Genomic DNA, 23,731 nt, shown 5'->3' on the forward strand with positions numbered 1-23,731 from the left:
TAACTAATATTTTCATGTTTTGTTACGTTATTTTCATATTGTATATTATTAAAGAATAAAAAAAAAAGGTGTGCTTAATTTCTAAAATGGATTCGGGCCTATTTTTTTGTGGTCGACAAGCTTTATAAAAAGCAGCCGTCCAATTAATGACGAAGGTTGAAGACAACTAAAAGAAATTAGTGGAGATGAAGTGTTAGATATCTTAGATTAACTTTGAATTATATTATTAAACTGGCAGGTAATAAATTTTTATTATTCTTGTAAATTAGTTTTAGGAAGAGTTATGGAATGATACATAAAAGACATGTTTGTCCTTCAAATGTTCATTAGGCCTACGGCATAAAGAGGTCCCTTGCATTATAGAACGCGTTGCGTTATGTGCAATAATGTGTTTTATGTGCAATAACATATCCTTACCGTATACCGACTCATTTTCTCTTTTCTTTTCTTGTTTTATCTTTTTTTTCTTTTAAATTTATTTTCAAAATGAACATTGACTGGTGCTAAAGGGGAACTGGCGGAGCATCCATATTTCACACGGTCTAAAGTTAAGAAAATAAACTTACTTTTTATAGAAATGAGGAAAATTTTACCAAAGACGAGATAATTTTACCATTGTCCCAACTACTTTCTTCGAGTAGCTGGGACATAAAAGAAGAAAAAAAAAAAAAAAAATTAAAAACAAAACAAAAAAAAGTTCAGTCATGCAAGGTTGGTCTACTGGAAGTGAAACAGTCAGCAAGAAGAGACTTAATGACTTCATCATCATCATCTTCCTCTCTATGGCCATAACCAATAGCCGCATTATTGTCTGCAACTGGACTACCATTGCAGTAAGTACCAAAAGAAGCCTGCAATTCTGCCATACCCATAAGCCTTCTCCTCTTGTAGTTAGCCTTGAAACAGGATTGCCTTAATCTCTTTGTTTTCTCCTGAAGTTCCATATCTGGAAATTCTTCCATCTTCTTCTTCTCTTCCTCTAATAAATTTATCACATCCTTTTGCTCCATACCATTCCCTCCCCCCCTCTCCAATTCCTGCAAATTTTGCATCGTCATATATAAACGAGTTTTTAACATTGCAAAATTAAAATTTAACACCATCACCATAATATTATATGCAATTGAAACAAGAGTGTATAGAAGATGTGTATATAGAGAGAGTGAACCTTAACATTCTTGATTAGTGTTTGAAGACTCATCAACTTCCTATGTGGCCACCTTTGAATTCCCAAATCCCTACATCTTTTCTTTAAAAGTGTCAACCCAATATTAAGTTCCTTGGTTGCTTGAGTCATTGGCATGTAAAAGTACTTTGAAATTGTATCTCGAGACAACATTCTTGAACTATTTTTTTTAGTCATTATCTTTTCTTGATTTTTGTCACATAACAACAATTCCCGGTTCTCGTTCTCCCGAATAATTGGGCACTTAATCCAAATTCACCGCTCATTTCACCGCACATTCCAAATCCTTTTCCAATCTCGCCATAGCATAACTCTCCGCACCCATAGCATTATAACACATCGTTAATTTATTAAGAACAAATACTACTAGTGTATATAAATAGTTATTCAAAATATGACCATCACCTGCGATAAGGTTATAAAAAGATGAATTAAATGGATCGTCAAGAGTACATTCCATCATCAAAGGATTATTAGCAGCATCTTGAATGGAGAAATCATACTGATAATCGATAGCGTAATGTCCTGAATATTCACTGTTTTTAAAACGTAACATATTATGATTCACCACACAGGATAAAGGAAAGAAAAAAAAGAAGAAGAAGAAAACGAAAGAAAAGATACCTAAACTGATTCATCTTGAGAGTTTTAAATTGAAAAAAAAAAAAAAAAGTTTACAAGTGGACGGCTGATATTGAAGATGCCGTCTGCTTTTGCTTTTGTAAAAGCGGACGGCTTCCTTTTATAAAGTTGTCGGCCACAAAAGTTTTGGTCTTCCCTATGGCCATTCCACAACTTGCAAAGGTTTACAAGGGATGTTATGACGTAAATATTTATAAACGGGCACTCAAGTAATATTACAAGTAGCCAACACACAAGTAATATTACACAGTCACAGTAGCATTTCTTTTAGATTGTCACGTGTAAGTCCACCATGGTGAATCATCATCTTAATTCTATTCCTATCTCAAGGTATCTTAGATTAACTTTGAATTGTATTATTAAACTGGCAGGTATTAACTTTCAAATGTTCGTTAGGCCTACCTCTAGCATAAAGAGGTCCCTTGCATTATAGAACGCGTTGCGTTATGTGCAATAATGTGTTTTATGTGCAATAACATGTCCTTACCGTATATACTCATTTTCTCTTTTCTTTTCTTGTTTTATCTTTTTTTCTTTTAAATTTATTTTCAAAATGAACATTGGTTGGTGCTAAAGGGGGCTGGCGGAGCATCCATATTTCACACGGTCTAAAGTTAAGAAAATAAACTTACTTTTTATAGAAATGAGGAAAATTTTACCAAGACGAGATAATTTTACCATTGTCCCAACTACTTTCTTCGAGTAGCTGGGACATAAAAGAAGAAAAAAAAAATTAAAAAAAAAATAAATTAAAAACAAAACAAAAAATTATTAGCCAACACACAAGTAATATTACAAGTATCCAACACACAAGTAATATTACACAGTCACAGTAGCATTTCTTTTAGATTGTCACGTGTAAGTCCACCATGGTGAATCATCATCTTAATTCTATTCCTATCTCAAGGTACAATTATTAGACTATTAAAAAAACATCAAGTGCTCTTAATAGGAATAAAAAATACTAAATCATAGAATAATGTGGTAGCGCCCAACTACATCTTATGAGAATTAAAGACAAGTATCAAAGCAAACATAAAACGTAATGTGAGTTGGGGTCGTGATTCCACATAGACCAATTATACGAAGAAAAGAAAAGAAATAAAGTAAGGGAACAAGAAAATAAATAAAGTGATGTTAGATCATGATTTTACAAGAAGCAATTCACCAACGTCCGACAAGTAACTAAGCAAAATTCAAAGAAAGAAAAAGAATTAGATTTTGTTTTATCTTGGGATTCGTTAAATGGTATCACTTTTTAATATATTTGCATGATTTAATAAGTGTGTGTGGGGGACTAAATAATTGTAGTGCTAATGATATCATTTTGCTGGCTACTATTATGGCAATGCAGAGAAAAGAAGGATTAAGCTTGAGAAAGATACACTCCAACACTTAAAATTGTGTTGCTAAGGATTTGAAATATGATTTTATAGATTCCAACTGCAGCTTATGCACATACTATAATATTTAGCAGGGATAAAAGCAAAGTGCTCATGGCACCAGGAGGACGTGTCTATAAGCAAAAAACACTTACCGGAGAAACTATTTCGGTTACTCAATCCGACGATGAGTCAAATAAGCATACTCCTGCTACTACTACGGGTAATATTATTCCTTAGATTAATTAGTACATATTAGTTACTTTTCTGGTTTGAAGTGAAAATTTAAACAATTAAGGCCGACATTCATGTTAAACTTTAACCATAATGTTCTGAATTTCTTGACTTGGTTGTCTGTTAAAATAAATGAAGCAAAATTTTAAGTTGTTGCTTTCTTCATCTTGTGCGATACTCATATGTGGTATTTTGAACTGACTTTTTTCCTCCAGATGATTCCCCTAGGATTAGGAATGGTCGTGGCAAGACTAGAGGGAAAGGTCTTGAAAGGATGAGGAAGACTATGGGAAGCAAGATGAAAATTGAGATCCCAGTTGGTAAAGGGAGGCCAACTAAGCCAACTCAATCGGCAAAATTATCCAATGAACTAGGGATAATTGCCGAAATTTTCTTTCGCTTCCAAACAAGTGGAAGGAACTCACAAGAGAGGACAAAGATGCAAAGCACTAATTAGATGCCACGTAAGGATTCTATACTCTTGTAATTTTATTACATTATAGTGATTATAGTGAGTTCGCTTCTTTTGGGTATTGTAAGTTAACTCATGTATCCTTCGCTTACTACGTATGGCTCTAGAGTAGAAGGTTGGTGTTGAATTCAACTTCACTTCTAATAACACAAAAAGCTTTCCAAGAATAAGAACCCCCTTTTGACCATTGCACATTAAGGAATTTTGATTGTTCGTGTGTTTCTTCATAACATATTTGTTTTTTAGGAGAAGTTTGAAATTGATTTGGACGAGCATTACGTGAAAGATAGTTGTGAGGATATTTTGAAAAATAGAAGCCGACAATGGCGGTACAAGTTAAAACGACTATTTGAAAGTGCACGTTCGGAGGAAGAAGCTCGTAAAATTGAAGTGCCGAGTTGACCCGAGAAAATTGGAATAAGCTTTGTGATATGTGGGGCTGATCCAGCATAAGGTAATTTATATTCATGTTATTATCCTTGTTTTTTTTTGTTTTTTTGATGAAGTAAGATGTTTCATTAGAAAAGCATCAAGTAGATGCATAATTACAGGGGCGTAATTACAAATAGGCAAAAAAAACAAAAGAATTGCATGCCCCTAGGCCTCCATTACACTTTGGGAGCAATACTTTATCCCATTTTACCAAATGAAATTTGTGTGTGCTACTATTCCCTTCCCATAGAAAATTTCATGTTATTATCCTTGTTGATTAAGTTACATATATTTATATGTTCTTTGTAGAAACGATGCGACATAAAAATGTGGCCAATCGAAGTAAGCTTAAAATTAATCATTTCATGGGGTCAAAAGCGTTTGTACCGGCTCGTCTTGCCGAACTTGTAAGTTATACCATTTTTGTTCTTTTTACTAACAATATTTTAGTTCTACTTCATATTAATATTTTATTTTATAGGCTGAAAATGGAGTAGAGCTCGATAGAATTGAGTTCTACAAGAGTACTCATTACTCGACCGAAAAAGGATGGTCATCTCTAGAGGCCGAGACAAACTATGTAAGAAAATTATTATTTTAATACCATATCCATTGCATTTGTCCGGGTAAATATTGTTCGAAGTTGTGTCTTCCTTCTTTTTGGCTTAGAAATCGAGATTAGCCTTGAATAATTCATAATAAATTTTTTCTTGTGATTGAACTTTAAAATAATGAAAATTCTACTTTACAAATGTAAACAACTACTCAAGTCAATTCCCGAGCGAGTTTGGTGAATTCCATTTTACCAAGGAATATTGATTTTGTTATAGTCTTCCCGAAAACCGATTTCCAATCTAGATGTTGTGTTCGCCGAAAGAATTTATGTCTTGTGTCTTTGCTATTTGGTAGCGTGATTTTCACCGCAATATAGTTGTATTTGTCTTTGCTAGATTATAATTAATTTAAATAATATTACTATTCTTATGCGAACACCATGAAAGATTTGAAAGATATATATACTTCGGGAGAGCCTTGCATGACTATTGATCAAATTATGGATCCGTACTTGGTACAAAATCGGGGTACATAAAAGGTCTCGGTTATGGTCCGAAACCCGATACTACCGAGCCACACAAAGAAGAACAACGAGTTAGAAGACTCCCTTAGAAAGACGAAAGAGGAAGTCGCTAGTGCCCAACATGATTTACGAAACGATTAAATGCGGTGAAGTTGTGGTAGAAACCCAAGAAATCAAGATAGAAAACCAAAGAGTCCCGGATAGAAACTCAAGAGCCCGATACAAGCATTAAATTCTCAACTGGTTACTTTAGCAAAGACGCCAAGAGGAAATGTTTAAAAAAATGCAACATTTTGCTAGCTCATCGCCATCAAGGTTAGAAGTAACACAACTTTACATGATAAGTTCTATTTTTCAACTTTACACGCCAAGAGGATTGTGCACTCATAACCATTGAGCTTTGAATTCTTCAACTTCTACACTTTAAATCTAATCTTATTTTGCTTCTCTCTTTTCCGCAGGTATTAAATGTGGGAATTGAATCAAGACTGATTGCAAGCTAAGTGTCACCACATTATTAGTATTTTGGAAGAAACCTGCACTATTTGTCTTAGTTTAGGAGTAATATTTCATATATTTCAGTTGGATTGGTACTTTGGAAGAAAGCGCATTGTCTATCTTAGTTTAGCGGTAATATTTAGTATATTTCGGTTGGATTTTCTTGTTAGTAGACATATTTTACATTTATTTAGGAGTTTGTAATGAGATATGATCTCGGTACAATTTTAGTTGTTAATTGTATGATCATGGGTGAATTGTATCATTATACGGCATGTTAAAATTATTTTGTTTTCAATTTATGCAATTCTAATTTTAAAAATTATTACCTACAAAATAATTAAACGTGAATGTCTATAATTAGTGACAAATATTTTGTTATTAAAGGATTAATTTTTGGCGACGACTAAACTAAATTTTTCTAGACAAATTCACGAAACAAATTAGTTCGTCATAAGTTGACTACATTTAGTGACAAAAATATATTTGTCCCAATATCCTCCTCCTTGTTGGGTACGAATTAATGCTTTATGTTATGACAATGGTAATTGTCATAACATAAGTTGACTACATTTAGTGACAAAAATATATTTGTCCCAATATCCTCCTCCTTGTTGGGTACGAATTAATGCTTTATGTTATGACAATGGTAATTGTCACTAATCATGACAATTTATAGTGATAATTTTTTTTTGTCAGCAAAAGCAATACTATTAGTGACGAGATGAAAGATTCAACTACAAAATTGTAAACTTTGTTTATAACAACAAATTTGTCACTAATCCCTATACGTTTAGGGACGAAACATTTTTTTGTATATAAAAGGTAGTCTTTAGTGACGAAATTACATTATTTCAGCTACAAAATACATATAACTTTTGAGACAATTTATATCGTCACTGAACAGACTAAATAGTTAGTGACAAGGTAGTTTCGTCGGTATTAATAGGCTCTTTAGTGACAAAAACACACTATCAACTACGATAATCTATCCTTTTTATGACAAATATGTTAGTCACAAATACTATGCATTTGGGGACGAAAGGAAGATTTCGTAGTTAATAAACTTTATTTAGCGACGAAACACTAAGTTGTCTTTGTATACTTTTAGCGACCCGCTTTTAGGGACGAATGATTGACGAAATTTTTTTCGTCACACAAGATTTTTGGTGACAAAATATGACTTATAAGTGACGACATTATTTGTCCCTGATAATCGAATTTGTTGTAGTGATATTGCCAAAAATGTACCCCTCATTTAACGGCGGGACACGTGTTATCATTCTATTGGTCTATTTTAAACTATTTTCTAATTAATATATCTATATTATATTAAAAGCATGAATACAAATGTTGATTGACCAAAATATCCTTCAAATATTGAACGCCTTTTTTACTCTTATAAGTTAAGTATTTTTTAAAAACAAAACTTCATGTTGGATAAAATTGTAACATTAAAACTTTGTCAATTTGTAGGATGAATCTGCATCGGATTCCTATTCTAATCTCAATTATGTTGACTCTAAATCAAAGTCTAATCACTCTAGAAACTTTTACATGCTCTAACCGTAAGTAAGTTTTTTTTTTAAAACAAATTTAAAACATTGGACGTGAACAAATGAATTACTTAATCGTAGATTCAAGCACTACAAGAATTCCTTAGCCAAAAATTAAGTCACTTAATTTGAGAGTCCTAATGAGAATGTAATATCCAAAGTTTAAGAGACCTATATTATTTACAAATCTTTCAAATAGCATTATTTAGTGATTATATTGTTATTTGGATGATATACTTTAATTAAGTTGGATGAATTTTAGATAACAAAAATGGAAAAGTAACTTTGATGTGATAGCTTAATTAAGTAGGATGATTATTATTTAACCAAAAATAGACAAATACTTTGTGATAAACTTTAAGTTGGATGATATTTATGTAATAAAATTTAAAAAGTGATTTTGTGTACATTCAAAGTTGAATGACCACCGGTTATGATATTATTCTGGAAATTAATATGGATATGCTTAAATAAAATAGGAGGACGAGAAAAAACAAGAATAACTATCGTAGGAAAAATATGATTGTAGTGTGTTTCATTTTCTAAGTTCATGCATGCAGTGGGAAATTAATTATATGTAATGATGACAACTTTCTAATCCAAATAAGTTGATCAAATGGTTGCAGAGGATAGACAGTCAGTCATAAGCGGCATGTTCCAGTTTTGAACAAGTTTTTTGGATGGAAAAGCAACGCATCATCTACCCGCGAAAGATAGTTATTTGAATTGATAAAAGAAATTTCATATTTGATAATATAACAATGACTTTCAGTATATTATGAAAATAAATATAATATCTGGTCACTAGCTCAATTCCTAATGTTGGATTATTTTAGTGCTAACGTATTTTTTCACATAGATAAAAACATCAAGGATATATATTTAAAAGAAATATTTTAACGGGAAGTATTACGTGTTTACGATAAAATAATATTTTTATACGAGGGGGTTAAAGGTGGGGAATCGAACCCTCACCAAAAAGGTAAAAGTTCAGGTAGCCAACCAATTGAGCTAATATTACTTAACATTTGTTGTGATTGACAGGAAATAACGTGCGAGGCACGTTTGTAGAGACTAGTCTAATTAAATGACCCATACCCATATCTAATATCCGATTGAAACAGTTCTGTCGTGAGGTGTTGATCATTCTCGGGTGACCATAATTCAGACACTTCTCGCCGGATATTTTCTAAAAATTCTGGGTGAGAATCCAAAAGTGTTACTGCCCACAAAAAAGGAGACGTAGTAGCATCTTGAGCTGCAAAGAGGAGATCGAATAGGAAATCCCCAAGTTATTTATTGGTATATTCAAATGGCTTTTGATTATTGTTATTCTTTACTTCATTTTTTCTTTCAAATCTTCTTGACCTATTAAGCAAATTGGCTCTCCCCTTTTCTCAATTTTCTCTAACTTTTTTCCCACACATACTCAAAGTGTGTTAATTAGTCTTTCAACTACTAATCTAGCATTTCTAAAGGCGAAACCTTGGAAAATCAATTGGAAGTTTCATTAATCCAATGGTGAAAGAATCGTAGTCCTCGTTGAATCCATTCCTTGATTCTTCACCCAAATATGGACATATGAAAACTTTTTTAGTCGGTATTGGATATGAGCTAGCATGAGTCTTTTAATTGGATATGGATTATGAGTTTAATTTTAATTAATTAGGAGATAGTGTAAAATAGACCAATATAATGATGACACGTATTTCTCTGTTAAAATGAGGGATATATTTGTGATAAAGTATAACAATAAAAATATATTTGAACTTAAAGTAGAACAATAGATATATATTTAAACTCAAAATACAACGAGGGTATATTTAGCCTTTTCCGATAGTACAGGGTATATTCGGCCCCTTCCCGAAGAAAAGATGAAGCTAAGTTGAAGATCACGTGATGTATCTGAAACGAGGACGCGTCAGATTAAAAAACGACGTCGACTTAATCCAATTTGTTGGGAAATCGCTAAAACGATGCAATACTTTTTTAGATATAAATTCCCAAAACCCAACAGTTCTTGTAACACAGTTGAGCAAACTCCAGCTTCTTTTTTTCCCTTCGATACAAACGAGGCCCCTCTCTCTTCGACGTCTCCGCCAAAAACATAGCGGCGATTTCTTCAAAGTAGACACTCTTTCATTCACCTTTTATACTCTTATCTCTCCTCATTTCCTCACACATTTCCCACACTCTCTTAAAGATGGCTCAAGTGGTGGCTACTGGCTCGATTCAAACTTCATTCTCCAGCCCTAACCATGGATCTTCTCTACAGAGCCAAGTTGAGAAGCTTATTAAGCCTGTTAGCTTTGCCTCTAAAGTGTTATCTCGAAATGAACGGAACAATAGTTGTAGAGCTGTTCGTGTAAATGTGCCACAGATCACTGCTAGAAGATCTACACGTGCTGAGCCTCAAGTCCTACCTGTTTCTCCTGAAGATGTTCCTAAGGTCCTTCACTTTGTTTCCTGCAAATTACTCCATGTTGTCCATAGTTACTTGTCCTGTATTCACTTGGTGGTAAAAAGAGTCATAAATAGAATGATAATTTACTATACCACTCGTAATTGTTACTAATTCAATCAAACTGTACTTTAAAAGTTGTGCGGCCGCTAAGAATTTCTTGAACTCTCCAACGGTAATTAATAATAAGGGTAAAATAGGTATGAGATGGTAAATTATCTCTTTCGTTCTCCAAACTACACAAGTAAAAATGGATAACTATTTTTCGTATAGAGGTAAAGTAAAAATGGAGGGACTATCTCACAATTGTTTTGTTTTAACTGTGCTTCCGTACGTCTAGTTGAGGAAAAGGTTTGTTATTACAGTTTTAGTTAGTTGTTTTTTTTTTTTTTTTTTTAAATCGTTAATATCTTGCAGTACAAGTTTTTAAAAATGTAAATTGTTGCCAATCTAGACACAACTCGTTTCCTGAGTAAACTGGATTTGTGAATTGAGCCTTTTTTTTTTTGAGTTCTGTTCTGTGGATTTGTAAAATATTGCTACGATAAAATTTGCATTTATGGAATGTTTTCGACTCTGATAGCCAAATGAAGCCAATCTTTCGGGAGCCCAAAAGTGCTTACTCCCTCTGTCCTAATTTATGTGGTACACTTCCTTTTTAGTGTGTCCCAAAAAGGATATACATTTCTATATCTAGAAATAATTTACCTTGTAACTTCCTCTTTAATACTTAATGAAATGGTTTACAGTCACACAAATATTCATGACTTGTTTTAGACCATAAGTTTTAAAAGTCTTCTTTTCTTTCTTACACTCCATGCCTAGTCAAATTGTATCACATAAATTGGGACTGGGACGGAGAGAGTATTTTTTTTCTTCCAAAAAGTGCTTATTTAAAAAAAGTGAATTGTTTGGTCAAGCGTTTAGGATAAAATAAGTGTTTTTTGGGGGTTTCAGGGAGTAGTAGAAGTTGTTTTTTAAGGAGCTAAAGAAGTAGCTTTTCTCCAAAAGTACTTTTTTATTTTTATTTTAAAACACCTTTGAGAAAATACACCTAGAAACACTCTTCAAAAGCTTGGCCAAACATTAATTGTTGCTCAATAAGTACTTTCCAAATTGATTAGCCAAACACAAACTACTTCTTATTGAAGTACTTTTTTAATAAGCACTTTTCAAAATAAGCTGATTTTAGAAGCTTGACCAAACAGGCTAGAAGGCTTTTAGCTAATTAATTGTGGTTGTTAATGTTTCAGGGTGAGGAGCAACTTCAGTATCTTCAAGCAATTCAGCAACTTGGTGACACTTCAGTGGGCATGTGGTCTAAACCTACAGTAGGGCGTAAGACCAAGATAGTATGCACAATTGGTCCCTCTACAAACACAAGGGAAATGATATGGAAGTTGGCTGAAGCTGGAATGAATGTTGCTAGGTTGAATATGTCTCATGGAGATCATGCATCTCATCAGAAAGTCATTGATTTGGTTAAAGAGTATAATGCCCAGTCTAAGGACAATGTCATTGCCATCATGCTTGACACAAAGGTAAAATTTCTTCATTTTATGTGCGCACGCAAAAGAAGAATTTTCCTCCCCCACCAGATTTGATTCTATGATCACGCAGCAAAAGTGTTGATCTATTGATCGAACTGTTAAACTGATCTACCATGCTATGACCGCAAGAGAGACTTACTTTGAGCAAGAACATTTATTTGTTTACAGAACATATTTTTTTTGGATTTGGTATTCTTTCTTAGTTTGTGGTAGCCTTGACAAATATACAACTTTGTAAAGATGTCACGCGGTCCTTGTTTTCATATTACTCCTTGTTTTAGGAGTAGATAGTAGTGCGACCAAGTGGGTACCACATTGATTCAGCCTTCGAAGAATATGATTGTGGAGGTATTTGTTCAAAATGAAACGACTTTTTTCCTATCAAATAATACGGGGAGTTGTGCAAAAACAATTACTAGTTTACTACATAACTAGAACAGCGCCGCCGAAAGCCCGGGTGCGGTAGGGATAATATCAACCACTTGTTGGTCAAAAAATCTAAATTGATTAATGAAGCTAGGATGAACTGGGCAATTTGTTAATTTGACAATTAGTTTATTTTTTATCAAACTACTTTGTGTAATATGTTTCTCTTCCACAAGCTTGTTAGACGACAGAACATGAGAGTGTAGTTTGTTTTCCTCAGAGGTGTTAGTGGTGCATATCACATCTCTTGGCTATCTCATGCATAAGAAAGCAAATAATCAGTTCCAGGGATTTCAGTGAAGACTGCAGTTAGAATCAATTGACTCATTAACAAACATGAAGGCTCTGCTAAAACTCACTGTTAGAAACCCAGAAACTTTGCTAACCTTAATCTGTAGACTTCCAAACACAACACAGAAATAAGAGCAACACTTCAACTATTATTTACTGCCAACAAATAGAATAAGTTTTACAAATAGAGAAAGAACTTCATTACATCTAACAACCAAGGTATTTTGAGGAACCTTAACCTCCAAATCTGCCAGAGAAAAACCTACAGAAAAAACTGCCCCTTTTTCCTTCTTCTTAGTACAATATAACACATAATAACTGCCTAAACTGCTATGTAACTACTGGATATACATACACATAATAATTAATTAATAAAACATTTACAATTAAGCCTTATTTTCACCTTTTTTCCTGCAGTTATAGACCCTAGTGACATCAGGTCTAACAATACCCGCCCCAACGACTTTCACCTTGTCCTCAAGGTGAAAATGAGGAAACTGTCCATCAATGACTTCATAGGATTCCCAAGTGTTCTCAAAGTCCGATAACTCCTTCCACTTAATCAAAACCTCTTGGGAGCCGTTCAAGAGTGTCCGGCAGTCTACCACACCTTCAGGTTGCACTTGCATTTCAAGTTCTTCGGATAAGAAAGGAGGGAGCTGCTGAACTGGAATAGAATCCTTCACAGCACGCTTTAGCCAAGAAACATGAAATACAGGATGCACTCATGAATGAGGGGGTAAATCGAGGTGATAAGCAACTTCGCCAATTTTATTCAAGACAGTATATGGCCCATAGGAACGAGGACTTAACTTCTGATTAACCTGTTTAGCAAGAGACCGAAGCTTGAAAGGTTGAACGCGAAGATAAACCAAATCACCAGGCTGAAACACAACTTCGCGGTGCTTAGCATCAGCATAAACTTTCATCTGAGCTTGAGCATGGGTCAGATTAGCTTTGAGTTCATCTAAAATAGTGTTGCGAGCGGCAAGCTACTGGTTGACCTCTTCAACGGTAGAAATTTCATCAGTGAACTGCAACAAAGAGGGAGGATCTCGCCCATATAAAGCTTTAAAAGGGATCATCTTGGTGGAACCATGGTAAGTGGTATTGAACCAAAATTCAGCCCAAGGAATCCATCTTGGCCATTGTTTTGGATGTGCCCCTGCAAAACAACGTAAATAAGTCTCCAAGGAGCGGTTGACAACTTCAGTTTGACCATCCGCTTGAGGGTGATAACCTGAACTCAATTTGAGGCTGGTACCGGACAGCTTGAATAATTCTTGCCAAATTGGCTGATAAAAACCCGATCCCGATCAGAAACAATAGATTTGGGAAAACTCCAATCTAAGAAAGGCGATGGGACGTCCTTCTTGCATTAGGACAGCTCCAATCCCTAATCCCGAAGCATCTGTTTCAACCACGAACACCTTGTTAAAATCTGGTAGCGCCAAAACCGGCAAAGTGACCATAGCCTCCTTAAGAGAATCAAAAGCTAATTGAGCTTCTTTATTCCAATGAAAAGCATCTTTCTTGAGCAATTGTGTGAGCGGCCCGGCTATTTTCCCATAGTCACGAACAAACTTCCTATAGTAACCGGCGAGTCCCAAAAATCCCCGCAAACCTTTAATATCTTTGGGACTTGGCCAATTAACCATGCTTGTTATTTTCGCAGGATCCGCCAAGACTCCACTTCCGGAAATAATATGTCCCAAGTACTCCAATTGTTGCTGTCCAAAATGACTTTTTTTTTTTATTGACAACCAAGTTATGAAGTTTTAAAATTTGTAGCACATCACGCTAATGACCCAAGTGAGTAGGAAAATTTGCACTATAAACTAATATGTCATCAAAAAAGACCAATACAAACTTACGTAAGTAAGGCCAAAATATCTCATTCATCAAGGCTTGAAAAGTAGATGGAGCGTTAGACAACCCAAATGGCATGACCAAAAACTCATAATGTCCTTCATGTATACGAAAAGCTGTCCTTGCTACATCTTCCTTGCAAACCTGGATTTGATGGTACCCCGATCTTAGATCCAACTTCGAAAATATAGTGGCACCCTCAAGCTCATCCAGTAGTTCTTCGATTGCTGGAATTGGAAATTTATCGGGAATAGTAATCTTATTAAGGGCCCGATAATCCACACAAAATTGCCAACTACCATCTTTTTTGCGAACTAGCAACACTGCACTGGAAAAAGGACTTGTACTTGGTTAAATGATACCAGCTACAAGCATTTCCTGGACAATGCGCTCAATCTCATTTTTTTGATAATGAGGGTAACGATATGCACGAATATTGGGTGGATTAGATCCCTCTTTAAGTCGGATAGCATGATCACGACTTCTACTGGGTGGCAGCCCTTTCACTTCCTCAAATAAAGTTCCAAATTCTTTCAATAATTGCTGCAAATCCAAATTCTCATGTTCCTCCCTTGCTGTTAACTCATTCAGATCAACATAATACCCTTCTCCATCTTTTTACAAGGTTTTAAACAGAGTTTTGAGTGGCTTGTTTTGAGTGAAGCCACTGATTTGGATAATGAGGGGTCTCCTCGAACAACTCGTGTTTGCCCTCCTGTGTCAAATTTCAGCGTCAACTTTTTGAAATTAGCTCGAATGTCCCCCAAAGTCTGCAGCCACTCTAATCCTAACACTACATCGGCACTGCCCAAATTAAAAAAGAAATAATCTTGTGTTCTGCGGAAATTATCAATCCACAATTCCGTTTCTTTGCAGCTTCCCCTACTCTTTACTTGCTGTCCATTCCCTACTTCCACTACAAACGGATTAGTTTCTGTAGCCCCAATTCTTCGGCCACTGTGCGAGAGATAAAATTTGTTGACGCTCGGCTATCGATCAACACAATAACCTTCTTCCCCAATATTTTTCCCCATACCTGTAAATCCTGCAATAGACTACAAAGACAACTCCATTAACTTTTGCGACTCCGGTAGTTCTTGAACACTTAATTGGTCCATCCCTGCATTTATTATTTCCCTGAATGCTCTTCGATGCCTCTATCTTCGTCGTCCTCTACTGCTACAATAAGCAGATTTAACTGTTTTGAATTGCGCTGGTGATTGGGACCATATTTTTCACCGCATCGAAAACAAAGTCCTCTTCTTAATTTATCCTGATACTCTGCATCAGATAGCCTTTTGTATGCTCCTCCACGCCTTGCAGAAGTTTCAGGAAGTTTCAGGTCTTGGCTGCTCAATTTCTCCTCGCTTTTGCTCTTGAACATGCCGTGGTATGGCGGTAACTGTTGTACGGGCAGAATGAAAGGGTGTTGTGGCTACACGCACAGGGGAACTTGTAAAACATCCTGTTCGACTATTGTCAGTCACTGGAAACTGCATTGAACCCCTAGAAAGCGCCATACGCATATGTCTTGGCAAGTGGGCTTGGCTGAGAGCCCAATTCCTCTCTTCAATACGCTGGCTTTGGTCCATAATCTGGGTTAGAGTTCCCAGCTTGCTAAGACGCAAATCTGCCTTGATCTCCTCTCTCAAACCATTTATAAAAATTCCCATCAAAACTGCATCATCGGCATCTTTTAAAGGTGCTGAAAGTAATTCGAAATCTTCTCTGTATTGTGCCACGCTTCCAGTTTGTTGCAATCCTATCAAAACCTCATATAAGTTCCCTGACTGTGATGGTGTAAAGCGTTGGAGTATCGCTACTCAAAACACATCCCATGTGACAATCGACGCTCTTGTCTCCCACCACTAGAACCAATTTAGGGCTCTACCTTCAAGGCAAACATCAACAGCCTCCAATTTATTCTTGTCATCAATGCCATTAAAATGAAAATAACGTTCTGCTCTGTTAAGCCACCCATATAGATTATCACCAGAGAATAAAGGAAGTTCCAATCTTCTAGGATGCGTTTCACCACGAAATTGTGGCTGAACTTCTCGAAATCCATCTCCTCTACGATTGCTGCTGTTCTCTGCCATCACATCTACGTCTTTAATTGGATCTTCCTGAACCACTGATTTTCCTTTCATATGTTGAAGAATTTCAGCGTCATGTTCATCTTTTTTTTTTTGCATCCAGTCCCGTAACTGCCCCAGGTAATTACGTACTGAACCAATCTCCTCTTGTACTTCGTCCATTGTCTTCTCTAACCCTTCAATCCTTCCCTCCATTCTGGTTGAAACCATGAAGGCTCTGATACCAAAATTGTTAGAAACCCAGAAACTTTGCTAACCTTAATCTGTAGACTTCCAAACACAACACAGAAATAAGAGCAACACTTCAACTATTATTTACTGCCAACAAATAGGATAAGTTTTACAAATAGAGAAAGAACTTCATTACATCTAACAACCAAGGTATTTTGAGGAACCTTAACCTCCAAATCTGCCAGAGAAAAACCTACAGAAAAAACGGCCCCTTTTTCCTTCTTCTTAGTACAATATAACACATAATAACTGCCTAAACTACTAAGTAACTGCTATGTAACTACTGGATATACTTACACATAATAATTAATTAATAAAACATTTACAATTAAGCCTTATTTTCACCCTTTTTCCTGCGGTTATAGACCCTAGTGACATCAGATCTACACTCACCTTAGAGGAAATTGCCAAAAATATTCATTGGCAGAAAAAAGACAGAACTCAGAGGCATCCTTACTACATGTATGAGGATCTTTTACAGGAGCCATGTTGGATTAAAAGCAGAAGCGATTTTTATTTGGTAAAATTAGTTGAAAACTGCATAAGAATGAGAAGTAGCAAAAATATCGCTTCATATACAATACACACACATGCAGTATATATTTTGTCGGTTTGGTTTGGTTTAGGTTCTCTTTTTTTTTTTTTTTTTTTTTTTCTTTCGTTAAACAGTAGATGAAATTATGTACTGTCTTTTTTTTTTTTTTTTGAAAAAAAAAAAAATTAAAACTAAACTGTACCTGATCAAACCTTTTTTTTTTCGGACAGTTTTTCATTTCTTTGCCCGGTTTGGTTTTTCGGTTTATTTTGAACACCCCCAGTTTTCCTGTCTTCATTCCTGTATCACTACTGATCAATTGTTTGTTCACTGGATTTTAGTGAAGTCGCTCTTATGTTATATGTATCATCAACGATAACTTTCACCTCGCATGATCACCTGATAACTATTTATCTGGATGTGATCTCTCTTTTTGGTCATTTTGATTTGTAGCCTCTTGTTGCTTTGTTGCTTTGTTGTTTTGATGCTGACAGGGTCCTGAGGTTAGAAGTGGTGACTTGCCCCAGCCAATCACATTGCTACCTGGACAGGAATTCACTTTCACAATTCAGAGAGGGGTTGGCACAGCTGACTGTGTCAGTGTCAATTATGATGACTTTGTAAATGATGTTGAAGCAGGAGACATGCTTCTCGTTGATGGTATGTGAAGTGGTTTATTTTCTGTCTTTTAACTATTTTTGTCTGATAACATCTTATATCGAGTTGTCATTGGGAGGCATTAAAATTGACTGCTTGAACTTCCTCCTTTTAACTTGGCATGAGATATTATACACTGATACACCCAAATTACCCCCAATAAAGAGTATAAGTGGTCGTTCTCAAATATATAACTCAACAGGGTTGGGTATCGAATTCCATAGGGAATACGATGGAGATGTGTTTACTTGGCTAGTGTTGGACTTGACTTTAAGTCTATATTTCTAAGGTAACAGGCTTAATGGTTGATTTTGTATTGGTTTAATTCGAAACTAATGAGTAACAAGTATTAACATAGGTTGTAAAATTAGTGGTAAAGGTACTAGGGTTGTCGTCCCTCAATTGGAGTAATGCAAATGGGTATACATTTTTGCAATTATGAATTGATTACAACAACAACATACCCAGTGTAATCCCACAAATGGGGTCTGGGGAGGGTAAACGGTAAACCTTGAGAGCCTATTTCCGATAGACCCTCGGCTCAAAAGAAGTTTAATCAAAGCAGGATAGAAAAGAAAATAAAGACAACAAAATAGCAAGACAAACAAATCAATTGAAGTAACAGATAGTAGTAAAATTGAAGTATAAGATACTATGCGAATACTAGGTAAGACTACTAAATAAGGAGAAGATGAGATGAGGAGACTACTAAATAAGGAGAAGACGAGATGAGGAGACTAGCTCCCTGCCTCTCCTTCGTAAAATTACTACAAACTTTCTACCCTAATCCTCTACCTTCAAACCTTCCAATCTAGGGTCATGTCCTCAGTAAGTTGAAGATGTGTCATGTCCTGTCTGATCACCTCCCATAGTTCTTCTTTGGCCTACCTTTACTAAAGACTGTAACTTTTTCTGCTATAGGTGGCATGATGTCTTTACAGGTGAAATCCAAGACAGAAGAATCTGTGAAGTGTGAAGTTGTTGATGGAGGGGAGCTTAAGTCGAGGAGACATCTAAATGTTCGAGGGAAAAGTGCTACACTTCCCTCTATTACTGGTCAGACTACTTTTTTTGTCTACAAACTCATGTATATCTGCCTGTGAAAGCATGAGACAGTTACTCCGTCAAAAAGTGCTTGCCTTCTAATACAGTAATCCTCATCGTGCAACAGAAAAGGACTGGGATGATATCAAGTTTGGAGTGGACAATGAAATTGACTTTTATGCTGTTTCATTCGTCAAAGATGCAGCAGTGGTCCATGAACTGAAGAATTATTTGAAGAGTAATTCCATTGGGTCCATTTCTTTTTTGTGAGCATGGAAAGTGCCAATGGTGTGCTTATCCATTTTTGTTTCAACACTTTTTGACTAGCCATTTCCTTTTGATATAACAGGTTGTGGTGCAGATATTCATGTTATTGTGAAAATTGAGAGCGCAGACTCCATACCAAATTTACATTCAATAATTACTGCATCAGATGGGGTAATTCTCTAAACCTCTATTTTGCTGGTTCATTATTTAAAAAAGTTTTGGTGGCAGATCATATACATTGCTGGAAGTATTTTCTTTCTTCTTGGTTGATGAGTTGGCATACACTGAAGTTATCTACAGCATTTGAAAATCACACATGGTACTTGAACAATTAGGAGCTTCTTCCTTTTTCTTTCTTCTAAAGATTGGAGGATTATAAGAGTTTAAGCCTGCAAGATCAATCAATCAACTACCCTCAATCCTAAACCAGTTGGGGATGGATATATCTTATATATCTATTCCGCTCTATTCAGGCTCTATGCAGAGGATTCTTCAGTATTATACCATCTATATGCTGGCTGTTTATCTACGCTCATCCTACCTATGTTTTGCACACAGCCACAAGATACTATATCGAATCTGTTTTACCAGTTCCTTGACTTCACTGGAGTTCCTACTTCTATGGAAACCTTTGTCCCCTTTTCATGGCCTTAGTACTTGCAGTTTATTCTGGATCGTAGCTTGCGTCTACTGTTCTTTTCCTTGATAGACATCTAATGACCCAATTTAATGGTTTTAACTTTGTACTCAGGCGATGGTTGCAAGAGGAGATCTTGGGGCAGAGCTGCCTATTGAGGAGGTTCCTTTGTTGCAGGTAAAGGCCGCCAACACTGTAGCTGTAGATTCTACTGCAAGGATGCAAAATTCAATGCAGTTTTACCATTTCATAAGGTCTTAACCATGTATTCTCAATTTCTCCTTTGATTGAAATATCGGAGTATGCAGGAAGAAATCATCAACATTTGCCGAAGTATGGGAAAAGCTGTCATTGTTGCCACCAACATGCTGGAAAGCATGATTGTCCATCCCACCCCAACTCGAGCAGAGGTATCAGATATTGCGATTGCTGTTAGAGAGGGTGCTGATGCTGTTATGCTTTCTGGAGAAACAGCTCACGGAAAGTAAGTTACTATTCAAGGCGCTTTTACTATTATCTCTTTGAACTTAGGGTCTATATAGGGAATTGGGTTTGTGGGAAAGTGCAGTAACTTTTGATGCGGTGTACCCACAGCCATGAGGCCATGTCACACCTGTTCGCCCATGTAACATAGCTTAGGGTTACTATTCGGGAGATCTTAGTTTTGGAACCTATTAACCGTGTCAAGGTTCTTTCATGAGTAATTAGTGTTTTTGCTGGGATCTTAACCAAAGTCCAAACGTTAAGATTTCCTTACAATAAATTGTCTTATAACCTATCCGCATCTCTGACAAGTTAGATTCATTTGGTTACAGGTTTCCTTTGAAAGCTGTCAAAGTTATGCACACCGTGTCACTACGGACTGAAGCTACTATTGTTGGTGGTGAAACTCCTGCAAATCTAGGCCAAGCCTTCAAGGTTTTTAGTCTTTTTGTGCTGTACTTAAGTTTCATCTGTAGATTACATATTTTACCTCCATCTTTTTCCTGAAATAAATTGTCTAAAGGAGCTAACACTTACCGAAACTTTCTATATTTTGCAGAACCATATGAGTGAGATGTTCGCTTTCCATGCAACCATGATGTCCAACACTCTTGGAACCTCCATAGTTGTCTTCACTAGAACTGGTTTCATGGCCGTCTTACTGAGCCATTATCGTCCTTCTGGCACTATATTTGCTTTTACAAATGAGTGAGTATTTACCCTTTTGATCTAACTTTGATGTCAATGTTTGAAGACAAAATTCTACAGCTGAACTGGTTTCATTACCATTACAACGAGCCATCTATTTGTCCTTCTGGCACTGTCATTGCTTTTACAATTGAATGAACACTACACACTGTTGGTTAGACCTTGATATCAGTAATTGATCTGTAGAAGATGCATTTTAATGACGCCCAGGAAAACATATATAGTATTCTGTTGATGATATTAAAGCTTCTGTTTCCAGTACAGAATCAACTAGGGATTAATTAGTTGCTGTCTTTGGGTATGTCTATGTTTTGAGGGAAATCTGAGAAGAACTGTATGAATGATTTCTATCAAGTTAGTGAATTTTAATCATTTGTTCTATGATTGGGCTGCAGTAAGAAAATTCAACAGAGGCTGGCTTTGTACCAAGGCATTTGTCCAATATATATGGAGTTCTTAGATTGTGCAGAGGAGACTTTCACTAGTGCATTGTCCTTATTGCAGGTGAGATTCACCTTCAGCATATGTTCATTTTTAAGTTTTGCTTAATACACAGTAGATGCATTGTGCAAAGCTAATACCTAATGCCTGAAATTGCCCATATCATGGGCATAGATGAATGGATGATTTGTCATATGACGTATAGCCTATTGGTATACGTGCTTATAATTAAAAGTGAAATCTTGATATGATAATTCAGACAATCAATTCCATTAACTAGTTATACTCCTTTCTTCATCCTTGTTATTATCTGAAATGGATTTGATCTGAATTTTTATGTTGCCAGTGTGTAATTACTATCATTTACACGATAATAGTGCTCCTGTTATAATTTTAACCCATTATTACTCTACAGAAGCAAGGAATGGTGAAGGAAGGAGAGCAGGTAGCTCTTGTTCAGAGTGGCAGGCAGCCAATCTGGCGGCTCCAATCCACTCACAATATCCAGGTCAGGAAAGTTTAGACAGATGAAAAACATGGAACCAGCTTAAGATTGACGTTCTTTTTAGTTGGAGTTATTATTAGCATTGGACGCCTGACACAACCATCAATTGGGAATAGATCTCAGTCGGCAGTGTTACCAAGATTTTTTTTCAAGATTGCTAGGGTTATGTTTATTGTATCTGCTTCGTGCTTCTGTATGTTTTGGACTAGGATACCATGTTATGTATTTCTCTTAGACACCAATGAAGCCGGCACTTGAATGTGGTTGTATGCGAAAATTCTTGGAGTGATTATTCTTCCGGAATAGATGTAATGAAGAAGCAACCAAGTTGATTACTAAAATTTACCTGCAGAAGGTCAATTACACTGATAAAAAATAGTGAAGCTCATGTTGTGTAGTTGTGTAGCATTCTAAACTCCAAAACTTCAGATTCTGCATATATTTTTTTTTGGTTGTAGATTTTGCACACCTATTAATTAGCAAGGGTTATGCATGCGTAAAAGGTGAAAAACGAGAGGAAGAACCTCTTTGTGTACGTTTGGCACTTTTGGTTTCGGTCGAGCCGTTTATTCCCGTATAAAAAAGGATCGACACTGTTTTAAATTTGAAAATTTGAAAACAATTTTTGACTTGACCTGATCTCACCACCCTGTAATTATGGCTGACAGCCCTTTTGGTTTAATGCAAAAAGTTACCTTTTAAAAAAAGGGGGCAATTTGCCGCATATCCTTCGCTGGGAGTGGTCTTTAATTTTTGTCCCTCAAATCAGTGGTCTTTAATTTTTGGCTTTCGCTACAAGCCTCTTGGTTTCAGGTTTGAATTTCTCTCGGTCAAAAATTTTAAAAAATTTCGCAAGGCATAAGTTGGACCCCAACTTATTGTGAAACTCAACTTTTGCCATGCGAATCCCAACTTATGGCTTGCGAGTTTTTTTTTTTTTTTTTTTTTTTGGCGAGCCTGAAATTAATTCGAACGCAGGATCTCTAGGTGTTAAGCGAAGGATAAAAATTAAGGAAAAACTACATATATATACATGTTAAGAAGAAATATTTACTAAACGTGACGATAGTTTTCTTTATTTACAAAACATAACGATATATTACGAAACATGACGGATTTTCATACATTTTTCGTTTTTTTATTTTTTTCCAGAAAATATATTATTTTTTTAAAAAATAATTAAAAAAATATTTTAAAAAAATAATTTTATATTTTAAAAAAAAAAAAAAAATTTTTTGCTCAAAGGCTTAAAAAATTACCTCAAATTTTTGTGTATGAAAGCTGTATGAAATGTGTATGTATGAGCGAAATTTTTAATATAATTTTCATACACAAAATTGTGAGCGAAAACTTTAAGCCTTGAATATTGTATGAAAGTTGTTACAATGTTGTTGTAGTTGTATTAATTTTTCCAGAAACCTAATATGAACATTATATACGAAAAATGTGAATGAAATTCTAAGTCTTGACAGATATACATTTCATACCATTCTCATGCATAAAATTTTGAGTGTAATGTTTAAGCCTTGATCGAGATATACACACTTCATACATTCTTCATACATAAAATTTGAGCGAACTTTTTAAGCCTTGAGTAAGATATACATATTTCATACACAAAAATTTGAGCGATTATTTTAAGTCTTGAATGTTGTATCAAAGCTGTATACAATGTTGTTGTAGTTGTATTAATTTTACAGAAATCTAACATGAACTTTATACACAAAAACGTGAGCGAAATTTTAAGACTTGAGCGAGATACAAATTTCATATTGTTTTCATAAACACAATTTTGAGCGGATTTTTAAAGCCTTGAATGAGATGTACACATTTCATATATTTTTTATACCGTTTTCATACACTAAATTTTGAGCGAACTTTTTAAGCCTTGAGCGAGATATACACATTTCATACAACTTTCATACATAAAATTTTGAGCGAAAAAAAATGTTAAAAAAAAATTTAAATAATTTTTTTTTAAAAAAAAATAAGAATATATGTATATTTTTTTTAAAGCATGTTTCGTATAGGGTTTGTAATGTTATGTTTT

At 35.3% G+C, this 23,731-nt stretch overlaps 3 protein-coding genes across 3 annotated transcripts; 1 reads left to right on the plus strand and 2 right to left on the minus strand.

The window, feature by feature from the left end:
• Positions 1 to 698: 698 nt before the first annotated feature.
• LOC132057650 (protein RKD2-like) lies at positions 699 to 1,058 on the minus strand. The gene has a single exon (XM_059450271.1). The coding sequence runs from the start codon at positions 1,056 to 1,058 to the stop codon at positions 699 to 701; it is 360 nt and encodes a 119-aa protein (XP_059306254.1).
• An 8,554-nt stretch (positions 1,059 to 9,612) lies between these two features.
• On the plus strand, positions 9,613 to 22,022 carry LOC132056490 (plastidial pyruvate kinase 2). The gene is made up of 12 exons (XM_059448712.1): positions 9,613 to 9,929; positions 11,195 to 11,482; positions 17,434 to 17,599; positions 18,518 to 18,652; positions 18,768 to 18,878; positions 18,990 to 19,078; positions 19,659 to 19,721; positions 19,853 to 20,028; positions 20,360 to 20,462; positions 20,587 to 20,735; positions 21,131 to 21,239; positions 21,592 to 22,022. The coding sequence occupies exons 1-12, from the start codon at positions 9,684 to 9,686 to the stop codon at positions 21,697 to 21,699; spliced, it is 1,743 nt and encodes a 580-aa protein (XP_059304695.1). The 5' UTR covers positions 9,613 to 9,683; the 3' UTR covers positions 21,700 to 22,022.
• On the minus strand, positions 15,254 to 16,784 carry LOC132058301 (uncharacterized). Its single transcript, XM_059450848.1, has one exon. It carries the CDS (start codon positions 16,381 to 16,383, stop codon positions 15,946 to 15,948), a length of 438 nt encoding a protein of 145 aa, XP_059306831.1. The 5' UTR covers positions 16,384 to 16,784; the 3' UTR covers positions 15,254 to 15,945.
• Positions 22,023 to 23,731: the final 1,709 nt, after the last annotated feature.

The sequence above is a fragment of the Lycium ferocissimum genome, chromosome 5 (assembly GCF_029784015.1).
Source record: "Lycium ferocissimum isolate CSIRO_LF1 chromosome 5, AGI_CSIRO_Lferr_CH_V1, whole genome shotgun sequence".
In the NCBI taxonomy this organism is placed as follows: Eukaryota; Viridiplantae; Streptophyta; class Magnoliopsida; order Solanales; family Solanaceae; genus Lycium; species Lycium ferocissimum.

Coding starts and splice junctions, on each gene's coding strand:
- LOC132057650 (XM_059450271.1), bottom strand. CDS start 1,058: ATGACGATGCAAAATTTGCAGGAATTGGAGAGGGGGGGAGGGAATGGT.
- LOC132056490 (XM_059448712.1), top strand. CDS start 9,684: ATGGCTCAAGTGGTGGCTACTGGCTCGATTCAAACTTCATTCTCCAGC. Junction 9,930..11,194: donor CTCCTGAAGATGTTCCTAAG/GTCCTTCACTTT, acceptor TTAATGTTTCAG/GGTGAGGAGCAACTTCAGTA. Junction 17,600..18,517: donor AGACATGCTTCTCGTTGATG/GTATGTGAAGTG, acceptor TTTCTGCTATAG/GTGGCATGATGTCTTTACAG.
- LOC132058301 (XM_059450848.1), bottom strand. CDS start 16,383: ATGGTTTCAACCAGAATGGAGGGAAGGATTGAAGGGTTAGAGAAGACA.